This window comes from Tamandua tetradactyla, chromosome 3, assembly GCF_023851605.1.
Source record: "Tamandua tetradactyla isolate mTamTet1 chromosome 3, mTamTet1.pri, whole genome shotgun sequence".
Lineage (NCBI taxonomy): Eukaryota > Metazoa > Chordata > Mammalia > Pilosa > Myrmecophagidae > Tamandua > Tamandua tetradactyla.
The window spans coordinates 9,053,594-9,073,015 of NC_135329.1; the positions used below are offsets into that span (position 1 = coordinate 9,053,594).

Consider the following 19,422-nt stretch of genomic DNA (forward strand, 5'->3'; position numbering starts at 1 on the left):
GTTTATAGCAGCATTATCTACAATTGCAAAGAGATGGAAACAGCCAAAATGTCCATCAACAGACGAGTGGCTAAACAAACTGTGGCATATACCTACGATGGAATATTATGCAGCTTTAAGACAGACTAAACTTATGAAGCATGTAGTAACATGGATGGACCTAGAGAACATTATGCTGAGTGAGTCTAGCCCAAAACTAAAGGACAAATACTGTAAGGTCCCACTGATGTGAACCGACATTCGAGAATCAGCTTGGAATATATCATTGGTAACAGAGACCAGCAGGAGTTAGAAACAGGGTAAGATAATGGGTAATTGGAGCTGAAGGGATACAGACTGTGCAACAGGACTAGATACAAAAACTCAAAAATGGACAGCACAATAATACCTAAGTGTAATGTAACTATGTTGGAACACTGAATGAAGCTGCACCTGAAATATCGTTTTTTGTTTGTTTGTTTGTATCTTTTTTTCTTTTTCCTTTATATATATATATTTTTTTTATTAGTATTATCTTAATTCTCTTCTCTATATTAACATTCTATATCTTTTTCTGCTGTTTTGCTAGTTCTTTTCCTAAATCGATGCAAATGTACTAAGAAATGATGATCATACATCTATGTGATGATAGTAAGAATTAGTGAGTGCATGTGTAGAATGGAATGATTTCTAAATGTTGTGTTAATTTCTTTTTTTTTTTGATTAATAAAAAAAATTAAAAAAAAAAAAAAAAGACACACCTGGAATGGGTAGAGTCATATCTCCAGCTAATCAAAGGTCATAAGTGCCTCACATCTCCATTGAGATTATCTAATCAAAAGTTTCCACTTACAATATTGAATCAGGGTTAAAAGAAACGGCTGCCTCCACAAGACTGAATCAGGATTAAAACATGGCTTTTCTGGGGTTCATAATACTTTCAAACCAGCATAGTCAGCATGTTGGGAAATGGGTGTAATGAAAAGAAGGCTGCGCATAGAGTCAGGAGCCCCAGGCTCCAAACCCAATCCTATCACTTTGTAGCTGTATGATTTTGGGAAAGTTGGTTAACTTCCCTTGACCTATCACATACTTTAATGATGTTTATGAGACCAAGGCTCCTCCAAGAGTGAAATGAAAAAAACGTGCACGGCAGAAAAGCAAAGGGCCCTGAAGACTGTGGGTGCTCAATAACTAGTGGGCATACTTGAATCTCCAATTTGTGAGGATCTGAATAATCTCTACTCTACAATAATTAAACTTAAATAGTCATATATACTTTATTTCATACTTTCAGTTCTTGCTCCAGATTTTCTTTGGGGCTTTAGTTTTATTTCTGGACATGCAATGTTATATTAACAACTTTCTCCCCACTTTGATTGCCACCATGCTAGTTCACACCACCCTCATCTCTCATCCAGCCTGTGGATAACCCTCCAGCTGGCTTCTCCTCCTACACTACTGTCCAACTCCCCATATCAAAACATTAGGCGCTGAGTTTTTAAAATGCTAACTTCAATATGCTTTTCTCCTACATAAAGAACTTCAATTTAGGATAATGTCCAAAATCCTCAGGTGACACCTACCTACCTCTCTGTGCTCCAGGCCCAGAGCTTTCCCCTCTGCCAGGAGTTCTCCCATTCTATTTCATAAGACTAGTTTCTATTCATGCTTTAGGCTTCCCTATAAATGTTATTTAGACAAGACTTCATCAAACTGTCAATAAGATAAATAAGATAAACCAGAACCATGAGATAAAGACATTTTTGTTAGAGAACTACTTTATATAGGAGTGCAAATATGTGATTTATATTATTTCTCAGAGTTTCAAAATAAGTAGGATAGGTCTTTGGGATATAGTGGTACAATATTTTTTTTTAAAGAAAAATTATGCATAATATACAAAGTACTCATAAACCACCCAATTATTAACACCTTGTATTACTGTAGTACATTTGTTACAATTCATGAAAGATTATTTTAATAATTATACTATTAACTATAGTCTATTGTTTACAACAGGGTTTATTGTTTGGGTTGTATCTGTTTTTGTTTTTTTTAAATTTTTATTCTACTAACATATATACAACCTAAAACTTCCCCTTCTAATCACATTCAAATATATAATTCATGTTGTTAATTATGTTTACAAGGTTGTGTTAACCATCACCACCACCCATTACCAAAACTCTTTCGTCTACTTAAACTGAAACTCTCTATATTTTAAGCCTTAACTCCCCATTCCCTATCTTCACCTTGACCCCTGGTAACCTATTCTGGTTTCTAACTACAAATTTGCTTATTCTAATTATTTCATATCAGTGAGATCATATAATATTTGTTCTTTTGTGTCTGGCTTATTTCTCTCAAAATGATGTCTTCAAGGTTCATCCATGTTGTCACACACATCAGAGTTCCATTTCTTTTATGGCTGAATAATATTCCATTGTATGTATATACCACATTTTATTTATTCATTCATCAGGTGATGGACACCTGGGTCACTTTCATCATAATGCCACTATGAACATCAGTGTGAAAATATCTGCTCGAGTCCCTGCTTTCAGTTCGTCTGGACATATACCTAGAAGTAGGATTGTGGGGTCACATGGTAGTTCTATTTTTAACTTTCTGAAGAACCACCAAACTGTATTCCCCAGTGGCTACACCATCTTACATTTCCATCAACAATGAATGAGTGTTCCTATTTCTCCACATCCTCTCCAACACTTGTAATTTTCTGTTTTTTAAGTAGTAGCGATTCTAGTGGGTATGAAATGATATCTCACTGTGGTTTTGATTTTCATTCCCCAATAGCTAACAATGTTGAGCACCCTTTTATGTATTTATTGGCCATATGTATATTTTCTTTGAAGAAACATCTATTTAGGTCTTTTCCCCATTTTGGGGGGGCAGGAGTGTCACAGTCTCTCTATATTTTTCCAACATAGTTTTAATCATGCACCATATAAATCCATCCAAAGTATACAATCAATGGCTCTCAATATAATCAGAGAGCTGTGCTTACATCGTCACACTCAATTTTAGAACGTTTTCATAGCTCTATAAACCAAAACTTCATGCCTCTTATACCATCCTATTATTGACACTTAGCTTTGGTATGGTACCTTTTACAATTGACGGAAAAACATTAAGATACTACTGTGAACTATAGTCCATAGTTTGCATTAGGTGCATTTTTTCCACATACCACTCCATTATTAACGCTTTGTAGATGTGATATATGTTCGTTCTAATTCATGGAAGAACATTCTTGTGTTTGTACTAAAAACCACCTTCATCGTCCACAACTGCTCCCTATGTTATACAGTCCCTTGTTTCATCCTCCAGCTTTCCTTCTAGTGATATGCATGACACTAAACTTCCCATTCCAAGCACCATCACATGCATAATTCAGCACTATTATTTACACACAATAATGTGCTACCATCACCTCAATTCACTTCCAAATATTTATAATCAACCTTATTTAAAACTTCTGCACAAAATAAGCATTAGTTCCCCATTCCCTATCCTAATTCTTTTGGTAACCTATATCCTAGATGATAACTCCATAATGGTTATCAAGCAACCATAACAGAAAAGATCATAAGAGGATATTATGAGCAACTATATGTCAACAAATTAGACAACAGCTGAAATGGACAATTTCCTAGAAACACATGAACAACATACACTGCTCTAGAAGAAACAAACTATCTCAACAAATCAACCACAAGTAAAAAGGTTGAATCAGTCATTAAAATCTCCCAACAAAGAAAAGCCAAGGACCAGAGGACTTCACAGGTGATTTCTACCAATCATTCCAGGAAGAATTAATACCAATCCTGCTCTAACTCTTCCAAAAAAACTGAAGAAGAGGAAATACTACCCAACTCATTCTAGGAAGCCAACATCATGCTATTACCAAAGCCTGATAAAAATCTGTCAATCTCTCTAACAAATATAAATGCAAAAATCCTCAACAAAATATTAGCACATTGAATCCAACAGCACATTAAAAGAATTATGCACTGTGCTTACTTGAACCTGTTATGTATCCAAAAAAGCCTCCATTCTTTTATTCCAGCCCTGTGGGTGCAGAGCTATTATGGTTGGGACGTTTTATTCAGGTTGATTCCATGGAGATGTGACCCATCCAATTCAAGGTGAGTCTTAATCCTTTACTGCAGTCCTTTACTTGAAGAAACATCCTGGGAGAAACAAGCAACAACTCAGAGGAGCCAAGAGAAAGCCACTGAAATCAGGACCTGGAGAGAAGAACCAGCAGGCATCGCCATGTGCGTTCCCATGTGACAGAGGAACCCCAGAAGCTGGTAGCCTTTCCTTGGAGAAGGTATCTTCTTCTTGATACCTTCATTTGGACATTTTCATGGCCTTAGAACTATAAATTTGTAACCTAATAAATCCCCATTGAAAAGGCCAACCCATTTCTGTTATATCACATTCTAGCAGCTTTAGCAAACCACAACTTGCACCATAACGAAGTGGGTTTTATTCCAGGTATGCAAGGGTGTCTTCTACAATGAGAGACATTTAATCTAATCATTTGAAGGCTTTTAAGGTAGAAGTGATGACTTCAGCAGTCAGAAGAGAAGATTTTTATCTCTACTTCAGCCAGCTAGCCTCTCCTGAAGAATTCATTGAAAACCTTCATTGGAGTTGTCAGCTTGCAGCCTGCCCTACAGAATTTGGACTTGTGCATCTCCACAGTTACAAGATACACTTTTATAAAATCTTCTATTTACAGATAGATATTTCCCTAGAGTTTTCTCACTAATACAATTTTTTCTTTCTTTATTTTTGTTTGTCCTCAATTTTGTTTATTTCTACTGTAATCTCTGTTATTTCTTTCCATCTGCTTGCTTTGGGATTAGTTTGCTGTTCTCTCTCTAGTTCCTCCTAATGTTCAGTTAGGTTTTTTATTTTAGCTTTTTCATCCTTTTAAATGTAGGCAATGGGCGGGTCACGGTGGATCAGCAGATAAGAATGCTTGCCTGCCAAGCCCGAGGACCCGGGTTCGATTCCCGGTGCCTGCCCATGTAAAAAAAGAAAAAATAAAATAAATAAATAAGTAAATAAATGTAGGCATTTAGGCCTATAAATTTACCTTTTAGCAGTGCCTTTGCTGCATCCCATAAGTTTTGATATGTTGTGTTCTTGTTTTCTTTCATCTCGGATATTTACTGATTTTTCTTCCAATTTCTTCTCTGACCCCGTGATTGTTTAAGACTATGTTGTTAAACTTCCATACATTTGTGAATTTTCCAGTTCTCCATCTGTGATTGATCTCCAGCTTCATTCCATTATGATCAGAGAAAGTGCTTTGTACAATTTCAATCTTTTAAAATTTATTTAAGATGTTGCTTTGTTACCTAACATGTGGTCTATTCTGGAGAATGATCCATGAGCACTTGAGAAGAATGTATATCCTCTGTTTTGGGATGCAATTGTTCTATGTATATCTGTTAAGTATTGTTTATTTATCATATTATTAAGGTTCTCTGTTTCCTTACTGATCCTCTGTTTAGATGTTCTATCTATTGATGAAAATGTTGTACTGAAGTCTCCAACTATTATTGTAGAGATGTCTATTACTCTCTTCAGTTTTGACAGTGTTTGCCTCATGTACTTTGGGGGTATGTTGGATAAGTACATAAATATTTATGGTTGTTATATCTTCTTGTTATATTCCTCCTTTTAAAAATATATAGTGTCCTTCTTTGTCTCTTACATTATTTTTGCATAAATAAAAAAAAGTCTAATTTGTCAAAATTAGTATAGCTGCCCAGCTCTTTTTCGGTTACTGTTTGTATGGAATATATGTTTCTGGCCTTTCACTTTCACCTATTTGTATCTTTAGGTCTATAAACAAGTCTCTTGTAAACAGCACTTAGGTGGTTCATATTTTTTTGTCCATTCTGCCAATATGTCTTTTGATTGGGCATTCGATCCATTAACATTTAATGTTATTACTGTAAAGGATGTACCTACTTCAACCATTTTATTCTTTGGCTTTTACTTATCATATCTTATAATTTTCTCTCTTTTTATCCTTTTAGTTATCCTTATTGATAACCTTTATTTTTATACTTTCCTCCAAGCTTCTCTCTCCTGTCTTTTCTTTTCAGCCAGCAGAACTCCCTTCAGCATTTCTTGCATGAAGTCTCTTGTTAAAGAACTCTCTCAGCTTCTGTTTATCTGTGACTATTTAAAACTCTCCCTTATTTTTGAAGGAGTTCTGGTGGATAAATAATTCTTGACTGGCAATATTTCTCCTTCAGTATCTTAAATGTATCCTACCACTGCCTTCTCACATCCATGTTTTCTGATGAGAAATCGGCACTTAGTCTTATTTGGCATCCCTTTTATATGGTGTATTAGTTAGGGTTCTCTAGAGAAACAGAATCAACAGGAAATATCCATAAATATAAAATTTATAAAAGTTTCTCATGTAACCATGGGAATACAGAGTTCAAATCTGTAGGGCAGGCTATGAAGTTGATGACTCCAATGGAGGGTCTAGACAAACTCCACAGGAGAGGCTCGCCATCCAAAGGAGGAAAAGAAGAGAGCCTGTCTCTTCTGAATCCTCCTTAAAAGGCTTCCGGTGATTAGATTAAGCATCACTCATTGCAGAAAACACTCCCCTTTGGCTGATTACAAATGAAATCAGCTGTGGATGCAGCTGACGTGATCATGATCTACTTCTATGAAATGTCCTCATTGCAACAAACAGGCCAGCACTTGCCCAACCAGACAAACACGTACCACAACTTGGCCAAGTTGACACATGAACCTGACCCATGACAGTAGGTATCTCGGAGTGGGTCTATTTAGATTTATTCTGTTTGGAGAATGTTGCACTTCTTCAATATGGATATTTATGTCTTTTGCAAGAGTTGGGAAATTTTCAGCCATTATTTCCTCAAATATTCTTTCTGTTCCTGTTGCTGGCCAACAGCAGGATCAGTAGGGGGCTGTGTCCACCTCTGTACTTGGGGCAGAGGACTCCTGTGGTCCTCCCAGTACTCAGAAGCCCAGCAGGCAAGGACCAGATCACTCAACGTTGCCTGCCTTGAGGGTGGGGGATGGGTGCCAGGGGCATGGATGGAATTACAATCTCTGCAATTTCTCAGTCTCTTCACCCCATACTTTCCTGGATACTGCACAGTTTCTGGAGCCCCAGAACAGTTGATTCAGGCAGTTTCTGCCTGTCAACTCACTATCTTTGGGAGAGCATTGGGCTCTGCAGCTCCCTCCCTATTCTTTTTCCCCTTAATCCAGTTATGAAGTCAACAGGTTACATCATTTTGTGCAATCGGTGGTATGAAGGTAGGTCTCATTTAACTCTGAGAGAATAATTGCACAGGGATCATGACACTGATAGTGCACAAAAGGATATATAGAATCACCCACATACTCTCTGACATTGTAATGATGACATTTAGTGTAAATGCTGTCATTTGGTTTTCAACTCTTAGATTTAATCCCTTAGTAAATCTCAGAAGACTTTATGGTTATAGAATAGAATATAAACATTATTAGCTTTGCCAATTATAAAAGAAATGGCATAGATAACCAGAAGTTAGGAGGCAAAAGGAGGAAGAAGTATACAGAGGGTACTCATTTTCTCAGCTTATATGGTAGCAGTTATGAGAAACAGAGGTTAAAGAATACTGAAGCAATCAACCAAAAACGGAGATATAATAATGCAAAACTGGTTTGGGTTGATATGTGGAGTTATAAATGAGGTTAGTTCCTTATACCATAGAAGGAATTTAATAATGCCCAAAACTGCTTTGTGAAAAAATGACACTCTAAATACATTATTTAGAGATAGGGAGGGATAACCACTAGGAGATCTGAAATCCAGGCAAAGCAGAAAGGTATGGTGTCCTGCATTTCATACAAAGCTCTTCTGTACTATCCCATTTTTAATCCATATGCATATATTATTTTACTCAATACAAAACATGTTTTTAATTATTGAACTAAAAAAAGAAAAAAAAGGAAAAGATGAAGAAGTCCAAGAACTTGTTTATTCAAACTTCCTACCATCAGGTAGGCAAAAGGAAAATGGACGTCCATTTCAACAGGAAAACGTCTAAACTCCTGATAAAGATTAATGACCAAAAACCAACCAACTTTATACAGCAGAGTAAACAATATAATCATTTTATTCAGGATGAAGAAATCAGTTTTGAGGCTGAATCTTTTTTTTTTCTTTCCATTTTTAAACAATTTTATTCACACTTCATACAATTCAATCTAAGTAAAAAACCCATGGTTCCTGGTATAATAGAGAATGCATCTTATACTTCATCGTTTCTCTTTCTCCTTACCTTTCCCTTTGTTCTTCCCGCTCCATTTCTCTAACTCCCTTCTAGCTTTTCTTTATTTAGCATGAATTTTCAACTTCAAATATGTATAAAATATTAATTTTATTTATAGAACATAAATAGAGAAAATTCAGTTGATTTTCTTTTCCATGTTGTTTACACTACTTTTTAAAACTCTACAGGCATTATTACTGCAGAGAAGAAATAATTTCTACCACTGATTTAAAGGAAGAATAAAAACAAAAAGCAATGCTATAAAACCCAGCACAATAATTCCTATTTAATGTTTCTTTTGAAGATTGCAAAATTAGTTAAACTTCAAGACTCAGAAGTTAGGTTTCCACAGATACTTAAGGTAATTTACAGAGATGAAAGCTTGAAGTCTACGTTCTCCAAAAATAATGTAAAAACCAGAGTTAAATGTTCAGTTAAGGTGATATTTGACTTTAATCCAAAACAATTTAGAAAGGTCTTCATTTTAATATAATCAATATCCATATCCAAGTATATACTTACACTATATGTGCAAGGTCAAGTGGTTTCTCTGGTTGCTCAGGAAAAACAGGATGTGGGGGTTCTCTGGTGGGTACACACCCCAAAGACTTACTAATTGCATGGCTCAGCTTCTTTGCAGGGGATTTCTGTGTCAAAGTAGAAAATAAGAAAATAAGGAATTAAATCTTCATAAGAACTAAAAAGAATTTCAAAAGAACTTGGTGAAAACGGCTGTAGAAAACATCTTTTCAAATACAAATCAAGTTTCATTATAATCAACATTATTAGGAGTTACAGAAAGAAACCTGAAGTTGTTCCAAGGTCGGTTATGATCCCTTTCTTTCTGAAGTTTCTCCCTCATTTTTACTATGATATCACACTATCATATCTATGTTAACCTTACTTCTGAGTGTCTCTATGTATTTTTCACTTCTTTTCATGCTTCTGGACAATTTTTGTTAAGATTTTACAGTTAATACCCCAATGAGAGTCAGAACTTTTAGTTGAGCTATAATACTAAAGGATATTGGTGAGAGTACATGGCTTCTAGATGTTTGCAAATTAAGATGACTAAGCCACATCCCAAAATGAGCATATCAAGAGAACTTTCCCAAATTAGCATCATATAAAATTCTACAAAGGTTCCATGCACTAGGGTAACTTTTCAGAAACCTACAATCTCCAGATGGGTCCCTGGACCAGATAAGTCCTGAAATGCAGAGGGGCTAGCTTCTCCAGAACATCAGTTAGTTCCATCCCCCTGTCCCATATTATCAACAGCCCCTTCCAACATGAAAAGGTTAGAATGGGCATAGCCCAAATACCCCTAAGGAGTGGGAGAAAGATCAAAGGAGATGGTGGACTTATACAGAGAAGGTCGAGTTTAACAAATGAGTATGACTGCTATATATTGATATTTCTTTTAGTCTCCAGTACCTTAGAGCAGCTATAAGTGAAAACCTAAAACTATGGAATTGTAACCCATACCAAACTCTGAAATCTCTTCTACAACTAATTGTTGTGATGTGCTTTGAAATTTACTGCTTTTTAGTATATATGTTATTTTTCACAAAAAAAAAAAAAATATTTCTTCTAGCCTCCTATTTTCAGAGCAGCTAGAAGGAACAATCTGAAATAGTGGCATGGCAAACCATTACAAACTCTGAAATTTGTTCTGTGTCTACTTATTGAAGTGTACTTTGAAAATTATTGCTTTTTTCTTTTTTTGTATATGTGTTATATTTAACAAGAAAAAAATGTGTTTTTTTTTTAAAGAGAATATTCCCAAATTAAATGTGAAGCAGAACATTTGGTGTTCAGAGTCTGAACAGGTACACACATATGAATGAATACATGAACATACAGGTAGTCAGTAAGACCATGAATCTAAATTATGATAAGCTGACAGCACAAAAATAAGTTGGCAAACCAATACATTTCTCTGGACAGCACAGTAATGCTTACCAAATCCAAAGATTATCAAGTCTAAAATTTAATACTAAAAATGCACAAAATTAAAAATATGCCTCAATTATGTAAAACATACAGTTCTAAACCCCATATTTAAAGGAAACTTTATATATAGATTTTATTGTTCAGCTAATTCCCTTTAAATAACTCTTTCATCTGAGAGTTTCTTGGCATGGCATACACTGCAAAAAAGTTTAAATATTTCATTCTATTGCCTTTGCAGCCTATTGCTATATGAACCACTTACTGAAAAAACAATGTTTGCAGCTGTGTACCTCAACAATACCACATCTCCACTTAACTTTATCTTGCTTGTTGTAATTTTTTTTTTTTTTTTTTTGCATGCGCAGGCAAAAAATCAAACCCAGGTCTCCAGCATGGCAGGCAAGAAATCTACCACTGTGCCACCACTGCCCACCTGCTTACTGCAATATTTTAACACAAAATAAACATGTTTGCATTAAGATTATAGTGGCCAAGATAACTGATACCTTGTTTATAATAAATACTTAAGTAGTATCAATTTCTTCAGTAACTTCACAACTGACTGAAGTTGTGAAGTTGTGAAATGATTTTTCAAAATCATTTACCACTATTCCCTTATACAAATTCAATACTGGAAAAAGTCTAGATTTAACCTGATTTCCTTTAAATCATATAAACATAAACTGATCTTCCTGTTCCCTTTACCCCAAAACTGCTTGTAATTTGACTGATTATTTCCCCTTGAATCTACCTTCCACACTGCCCCAGAGATTATGTTACTCTCTGCATAAAGTCTTTCGGAGGCTGATAATCACTTATAGAATAAAATCTAGATAAATACCTGCATATTACATACAAAAGCTTTCCTATCTAGCTCTTATCTCAGTCCTCACCTTTCACCTCATGCTAGCATAAAAGTTAAGCTATTTAGAGTTAGTCACAACAAGCCTCACTCTTGGAAGTCTTGGTACCTTGGCACGTGATTTTCTTAGGTCTGCCTTTTGCAATTTATCTTCCTGTAAATTTTCTGCTCATCTCTCAAGACTGCTTGTAAATCTTACCTGCTCTGGGAAGACTTTACTCACTGTTCTGAAAGTCTGTAACTGCCTCCTCCATTATCTATTTACCCTATTTGCATTTCCACTGTTGCACTTAGCACACAATAATGCAATTTTTAATTTATTTACCTATCTCTGTTAGAGTGGAGATCCAGAGGATAATATCTATGTCTTATTCATCTTTGTATTTCTAGAACCTATCCTATAAAATAACACGCTATTTGAACAAATTACTTGCTTAGATGAATTTTATAGATTGCTTTATTCTGAACAAACCACATAAATTTTAGTTTTTAAGAATCATGATGCGAGTCGAAGATAATCAGAGGACATCAAAGAGAATACCTTAAAACTAAACACTCTACCAGTAACCCATGTATTAATTTGTGACTTTTTCCTACACTTGAGAACCACCTGGGCCATGAGCCACACAGTCTAATCATGCAGACTACTTTAGCGCCATCCTAAGCTATAAGAGCCATGAAATCACAAGTTTCATGTGCATATTTTATAATAAACATTGAAATAAACCATACAACTGTTAAAATAGAAAATATTTGCCTTTGTACTAACATAATTTTCTCATGCAGTACGCTTGATTAAGTTAAGCTTTTGAAAAAAAAACTGCTTTAAGTCAAAGTTTAAGATTAGGTCCAATTTCATGTCTGAAAATACACATAGAAAGGTAAAATAAATACACGAAGGTCAATTCCAAATAACTAGAGCATATCAAGAGACGCTTGATATTTATGGGAAGGAAAAAACCTGGAAAAATTAGATATATATAGGAATTAGAACATAAACTAAACATCTAGGACCAAATAAAAAAGAAAAATGCCACCACCACCCCCATTTTAAAAATAAATAAATGTTCAGCTTGGTTGTCTAAATATGTAAATAAATGAGTTCCAAAAGAGATCTCAATCTTGGAGGCTAAGATCAACAGCAGTTCTAAGTATGAGTTTGAAAACTCCAATGAGGACCAAGACAGACATCATGTCTTCTGTCTCCCAGCACCTAGGGCACTGCCTGGGACTTGGGAGCAAATCACTAAATATCTGAGGAAGTAAAGAAGGGAGTGAGGGAGAAGGAAAGCAGTCCAGGCCTAGAAACTAGTGCCTCCTACACTTCACTTAAACTACTATTCTAGAGAAGCTCTTTTAGTTCTCTGTACCTTTCCCTTAAATTGTACCCTAAAACTAATAGAATGAGGACTAAACCTAGAAAATTAAATTTCTTTCAAACTCTTAGGCAATGAGTTTCAATCTTTTTGTATTTTCAATAACCTAATCCACTTCACCTAATTAGATATTTCCTACCATCCCTTAAAAATATGAGTTTACATTTTCTTCCTTTATTAGAGTTATAACACACACAGTTGATTCTCAATATTCGATAGTTAAGTTCAATAAAGCCACTGGGAATACTGAACCATTGTCCCTTTGGGACTACAGGGTTAGGTTTCTAGGAGCCTTTCCTTGCAACATTTGGTCAATCAAAGCCATGTATACAAAACCTTGTTTGATCTGTGTTTCTGTGTAAAGACACCTTATATCTTTTGCTTCCTCCTTAAATTTGCATACAGTGATTCCTTAGGAAGTTCTTTATCTCCCCAGCATTTTGGAGACTACTCTCACTTAACCCCATCTAGAAGCTGTATCATTGCTTTCAGAACATTTTAGAGCAACATTTAAACAAAGCCTCTGAACATAAATTTAAGCAACTTCAATCATAAATTGTACGGGGGCAGGTAACTGGAGTTCATTAAATAAGGTGTCAACTCATTAACACTGAACTCACAGCCAATAGCACTCTAATTCATGAACAAAGCTTCTCCAACACATGTATTTTCTCAAGAAGGCACAAGTCAGCCTTTTTGTGATTAGGAGCACTAGACAGCATTTCAGCACTATACTCAGGGGACATTTCAAAAAGTGAAATAACCAACAAAAAGCACACACACACACACAAAAAGGCTCTAAATAAATTGCAAAAAGGATACTTGCTTACAGTATGAGAAGCAAAACAAAAAGGCAGACCTCAGGGGGAATGTGCATGTCTAGTGACTCAAATTTTTCATTGCTCTGCTCATGTGTGCAAATGGCCAAAGAAGTGCTACAGATATTGATTTGGGGGTTACAAATAAATACTACCAAGTAGGCAAATCTGCAAATATGGAATCCTCAAATAATGAGGATTGACTCTGTGTATGTATGGGTGTACGTAATAACTATATATACTTACTATAAAATATACCAAAGAGCTTATAAAATATGAATGTACAGTTTAAAAATAATAGACAAACACACATCTACCCATTATTCTGCTTGTGAAATAGAACCTTACAGTCACTCTGAAGCTCCCTCACGGGACACTGTCCTAACATTTCCCGCTCCCAATATACCTGCTCCACTTGTGGTAATCACTATCCTGGGTTCTGCATTAATCATTTCCTTAATTTTATTATTCTAGCAATTATGTATAAATAATACATTGTTCGGATATGTCCAGTTAAACATTTATATATACTTATATATTATCTATTCTTCTGGAACTTGTTTGTTTCACTCATGTTCCAGGTTCATGTTAATGCATGTAACTCATTCATTAATTTTTCACTGTTCAATTGTATTTCATTGTATATCATTTCATCATAATTTATGTATCCATTCTATTGCTGATGAACATTTGGGTTTCTATTGTTTCCCTATATTTGCAATGCTGTCATAAGTTTTCTTGCTTTGTCTCCTGGTGGCCATGGCATGAATTTCACAAGAACAGAATCACTGGTCCTACAATTTTACTAGCTACTATCAACTGTTAACTGTTCACTGTTATAAACTGTTAGCTCATTTTCACAATGATCAGCTGTGTAAGAGAATTCCCTGTAACTCCATATTCTACCCTCCCATGGTACTGCCAATCAGGTGATGAATGGTATTTTGTTGTTTTTATAAATTTGCAATTCCCTGATTATTCAAAAGACTGGAGCATCTTTTCCTATGTTTAGGGATATTTGTGCCTCTCCTGTGAGATGCCTGCTCCTGTCTTTGGCACTGTGGTCCGCTGGGCTACCTTTCTCTTATTGATTTGTAAGAGTTCTCTATACTTTTTTATCTTTGTATTTTAACCCTATGTTATGTCTTGCAAACAACTTCTATTTTGAGGCTTGTTTTCCATTCTATTATGTTTTTAATGAATAGTCCCTTTAAATATAATGGTAGTCTCAATTCACTAATCTTTTCCTTTATATTTTGTGCTTTTTGTATCTTAACTATTTCCCTCCCTGAGGTCATAAAAATAATCTTCGATATTGTCTTCTAAGGTTTTATAGTTTTTGCTTTTTATATTTAAGTTGAAACCTACTTGGAACTGACTTTTTGAGAGGTAGGAGGAAAGACTCTAATTTCATTTTCTTTGGGTAACCAATTGCCTCGGGATCATGTAATAGAGAGTCCATTCTTTTCCTAGTTATTCTACATTGACTGCTGTCTCATAACTCAAGTTTCTATTTCTATATATGTGTAAATCTGTTTCTGGGCTCTCCACTCGGCTTCAATCTGTCAGCTCTGTTATTTACTTACTACTGCTTTTTCCTATCTTTTCAGGTAAAGTGCCCCAAACCTATATTTCTTTTTAGGGGCATCTTCATTATTGTTGACCCTCTGCATTTCTATTTAAACTTTAGAATCAGTTTGTCATTTTCCACAAACAAACAAACAAACAAAAACTGTGTAGGAATTCCGATTAGAATTGCTTGACTCTAGAGACCATTTTTGAGAGAAGTGGTATCTCTACCATATTAAACATTCCTATCCATGATTGTGTTCATCTCCCCATATGTTTAAGACTTCTTTAATGTCTTTCAATAATGTTTTAAATTCTTCTCCATATAGGATCTATGTATCTCTAGTATTTCATTCCTAGTTATTTCATATCCAGCAGCCCTGCTCTCTTTTATTTCTAATGATTCACCTGGAGATTCAGACTTACTATATTGACAATCATCAACATTAAACAAGGACAATTTTGTTTCTTTCCAATTTAAATACTTTTTATTTCTTGTCTTACTATGCTGCTTAGGATTGCCAACAAAATGTGGTGATAGCAAGCTTCCTTGTTTTGTTTTCAATCTTAAAATGAATACTTCTGACATATCACCAGTAAATATAATGGCTGTATAGGTTTTTATAAATACTCAATATTAGATTAAGTTCCCTCCTATTCCTTGATTGCTAGATTGTTTTGTGTGGGCTTATTTCTTTTTCTTATTAAAGTTTTTCAGTGTGTGTTGGCTTTTATTAAATGTTTTATCAGAGTCATTTCAGATGATTATATGGATTTAATTATCCATCAATATGGTAAATTCAATAATCGTGTTCTATAACTAGACCAATCTTGGCTTGCTGGAATAAAGCCAGTGTGGTCATGATGCATTATCCTTTGTACATCCCCTAAACTGTGTCCTAATATCTTGTTTAGAAGGTTTTCATTTATATTTGTGGTGAGAATGGCTTATAGTTTTCCTTTTCTTATTGCCATTGTAAAGTTTTGGAACTGATGTCATTTTAGCCTTAGAAATAAAATTGGGCATAACTGCTTTCCTTCTAGAATCTGGAAAATTTTGTTTAATACTGGAATTCTTTTCTTTGAATCTTTCTTGACGCTCAAGTAACACTATTCAGGCTTGGATGTTCTCATTATGAAAAGATTTTAAGCTACTAATTCCATTTCTTTAATTATTATAATACTACTTATGTATTCTATTCCACTTTGAATCAGTGTTGGTAAGCAATATTATTCTAAGAATTTGTTCATTTCAAGTAAGTTTTCAAAACCCAAATGTTTGGGTTGTTTTATTATTGAGTCTTAACTCAAATACACTCTAGTCAGAGAAAATAGCCTATATGATACTCTTTCTTTGAGGCTTCCTTTATATGGTCAACTTTTTTGTAAACGTTCCTTGTGTGTTTGAAAAGAACTTGCATTCATTAATTGCTGGGTATATTTAGATTTACTACATTCTTTGCTTTTTGGCTAATCATTCTAACAATTGTTTAGAGACGTGTGTTAAAAGCACCAATTTAGATAATGCAATTTAAAATTTTTTAATTGTGTACTTAATTTTTAACGTATTTATCTTAGACACATTATTAAATGTATATTGATGTAGATTATTAATTTCATCATTTTTTATCTTTGGTAAACTTTATACCTGGTAAAGTTCTTTGCCTTGAAATCTATTTTTTGAGATTACTATAGCTTCATCAGATTTCTTGTGGTTAGTATTGGGCTTGGTATATCTTGTTTTATCCTTGACTTTCAATTGTTCTGTCCTTTTTTTTTTTGTCTCTTGTAAACAACATAGAGCCAGATATTTAAAAATATTCATTTGACAACTGCTGCTTTTTATCTGGAAAATTAGCTGATTTACTGAGTATTAATATATTTTGATTTATGCCTATAGTTTTTTATTACCTTACTATTTGTCTAATGTCATTTTCTTTTATTTTTGTGGGAAAAATTATTTTTTAGGCTGTGTTTTACTTTTCTCATTTCATTTTGTTTTCCTTTTTTAACAAGTATATATGCTTTTTTTTAATGGTAAGAACATTTACGGAGAATCAACTTTGTGTTAGACACGTGATAGGTGCTTTATATACAGACAGGATCTTCTAATTCTCACAATGGTCCAATGAGTTAGATTTGAACAGTTTCAATTTTACAAGTATAGAAACTGAAGTTCTGGGCCAAACACTAAAGCTTACATAACCAGGCCCCTCTGACTCAAGGCTTACTCTTTCCATGGAATAACATAGCCTCTCAACAAGTAAAATTACTTGGAGAAAGACAATAAAGGGATTGAGAAAGAGCCTAGGATAGTGGGGGCATTCTTACTAGTAGCCAGATACAAAGACACCCATGGGCCAAGACCACTAAGGGCCATGAGGTGACTCGTGGCTGGGTCAGGGGTGGGACGCAGAGTCCAAGGTGGGGAGCACAGGGAGACTGATGCCGCAACGACTGCCTGGTGTTCCCACACCAGGCTGAGACTTGTTCTCCTCAGATAACTGTGGGCTAGACGTTAAAATATTCTGAAAAAAATTCTGAGCTCATATTGTCACATTTTCAATCAACCTCAAGCTAACTGGTTGCAAATTATAGTCCTCAGAGCCTAATAGCCTAATGGAGAAATGTTGCCTCTGAGCCACTCCTGTCATTCTTACTTCAAATTACCCTCTCTAAGTGCATCATCCTGAGCTCCAAACCACACGATCTGAAGGCATCCAAGCAGAAACATGTTCCCCAGTGGATGGCTCTTGGAGGGCTTATTATCTTCCCAGATAAGTCAGGAACCCCCTCTAACTATTTAACACTTAACCACAGTCTTAATCAGCATCTTCACGCTTATCCTATAACTTAGAATGATTTAACATTAACCAAAATTCATCATTACTATTTTACATTTGATACTTCAGCAATCGTCTGTCACAGTACATTAGATAAGACCTTTTCTGAAAATATTTTTATTTCTTCTTTGCTATTGAATAAATTAGCCAGGCACAGAATTCAGGTTTGACCTTTTCATTCTATCCTTCAAATTCTTTATTCGTCTTTCACATTTTCCATATGCTTATATATGTGTTCAATATTCTGTATCTAGTTAATTTCTTTATACTTATTTTCTATTCCCTAAAATTTCTACTTTAGCTCTCTCTAATTTGTTGCTTAACCCCTCCATGAGCATAAACTTAATGGGTTTTTTTAATTTTTGGAAATCCAATGTGGTCCTTTTTCATATTATCTGTTCCTTTTCTAAAAGACACGATTCCTGATTTTTATTTCTTTAATTTTAAAATATATTGTTTTCTAAAGTTCCTGGCATACTAAATCTACTGTTAAGTTTGCTGACTCTCCCTCATAGTAGATTGTTTGATTATAGGGTTTATAATTTTTGATAATGAGCTCAACTTCAGAGGGGATTATTCTAGTATGGGAGTCTCATTTGACCTGGGTTGTTCAAGTAGTATTGCTACAGTGAATCTTTGTGTCTGCTCCCAGTAGTACTATAAAGCAGAGCTATCCAACAGATCTTTGTGATCATGAAAATGTGCTCTCTCTGCACTGTTCTACAGTAGTCACCCTGAAGGGACCCAAGGTAGAGCTTCTGTACCATGTGGGCACTAAAATCCCAGACTCTGAGGCATGCATCCAGTATCCAGCCTGAGAGACTCCTGGGATAGCACAGTTTTGGGTTTAATTTCCAATACCCAGAGATTTCTCTGACTCTCATTCAGACTCAATTCTATATTTCAATCTTCTTTTGTTATAATAAATCTAGCATTCACATACCTGTCATTGGAAAGGTGAGCCAAAATTATCTTGGTTTACCTGTTGCCAGAGTTTGCAGTTCTGTTGCCACAATAACAGACCTTCTAATATTGAATTGTTCTTGCACATTCAGGATAAATGCTACTTGTCCGTTCCCAAAGTAATTTACCACTTTTTTTTTTTTTTTTTTTTTTGACTAGTTTACTAGTTTGAAATCCTTTAATATGTACATTATGTAAATTATCTCATTTAGTTTTTTTTTTTTGTCTTTTTTTTTTTTTATTAATTAAAAAAAGACTTAACAAAACAATTAGAAATCATTCCAATCTACATGTACAATCAGTAATTCTTAATAACATTACATAGTTGCATATTCATCATTTCTTAGTACATTTGCATCGATTTAGAAAAAGAAATAAAAAGACAAGAGAATAAGAATTAAAACAATAATAGAAAGAAAAAAAACAAAAAAAACAAAAACAAAAAACCTATACCTCACATGCAGCTTCATTCAGTGTTTTAACATAATTGCATTACAATTGGGTAGTATTGTGCTGTCCATTTCTGAGTTTTTATATCCAGTCCCGTTGTACAGTCTGTACCCCTTCATCTCCAATTATCCCTTCTCTCTTTTTTTTTTTTTTTTTTTAATTAACGGAAAAAAAGAAATTAACCCAACATTTAGAGATCATACCATTCTACACATGCAATCATTAATTCTTAACATCATCACATAGATG

General features: G+C 34.6%; 1 protein-coding gene across 10 annotated transcripts in view; it reads right to left on the minus strand.

Annotated features, from left to right (window-relative positions):
• The window catches only part of DTNB (dystrobrevin beta), a 445,692-nt gene that overhangs the window by 211,273 nt on the left and 214,997 nt on the right, over nucleotides 1-19,422 (minus strand). For all 10 annotated transcript variants that reach the window (XM_077152324.1, XM_077152325.1, XM_077152323.1 and 7 more), the window contains exon 9: nucleotides 8,859-8,983. In XM_077152324.1, the coding sequence (XP_077008439.1) occupies nucleotides 8,859-8,983 (125 nt within the window). The remainder of the gene's footprint in view (nucleotides 1-8,858; nucleotides 8,984-19,422) is intronic.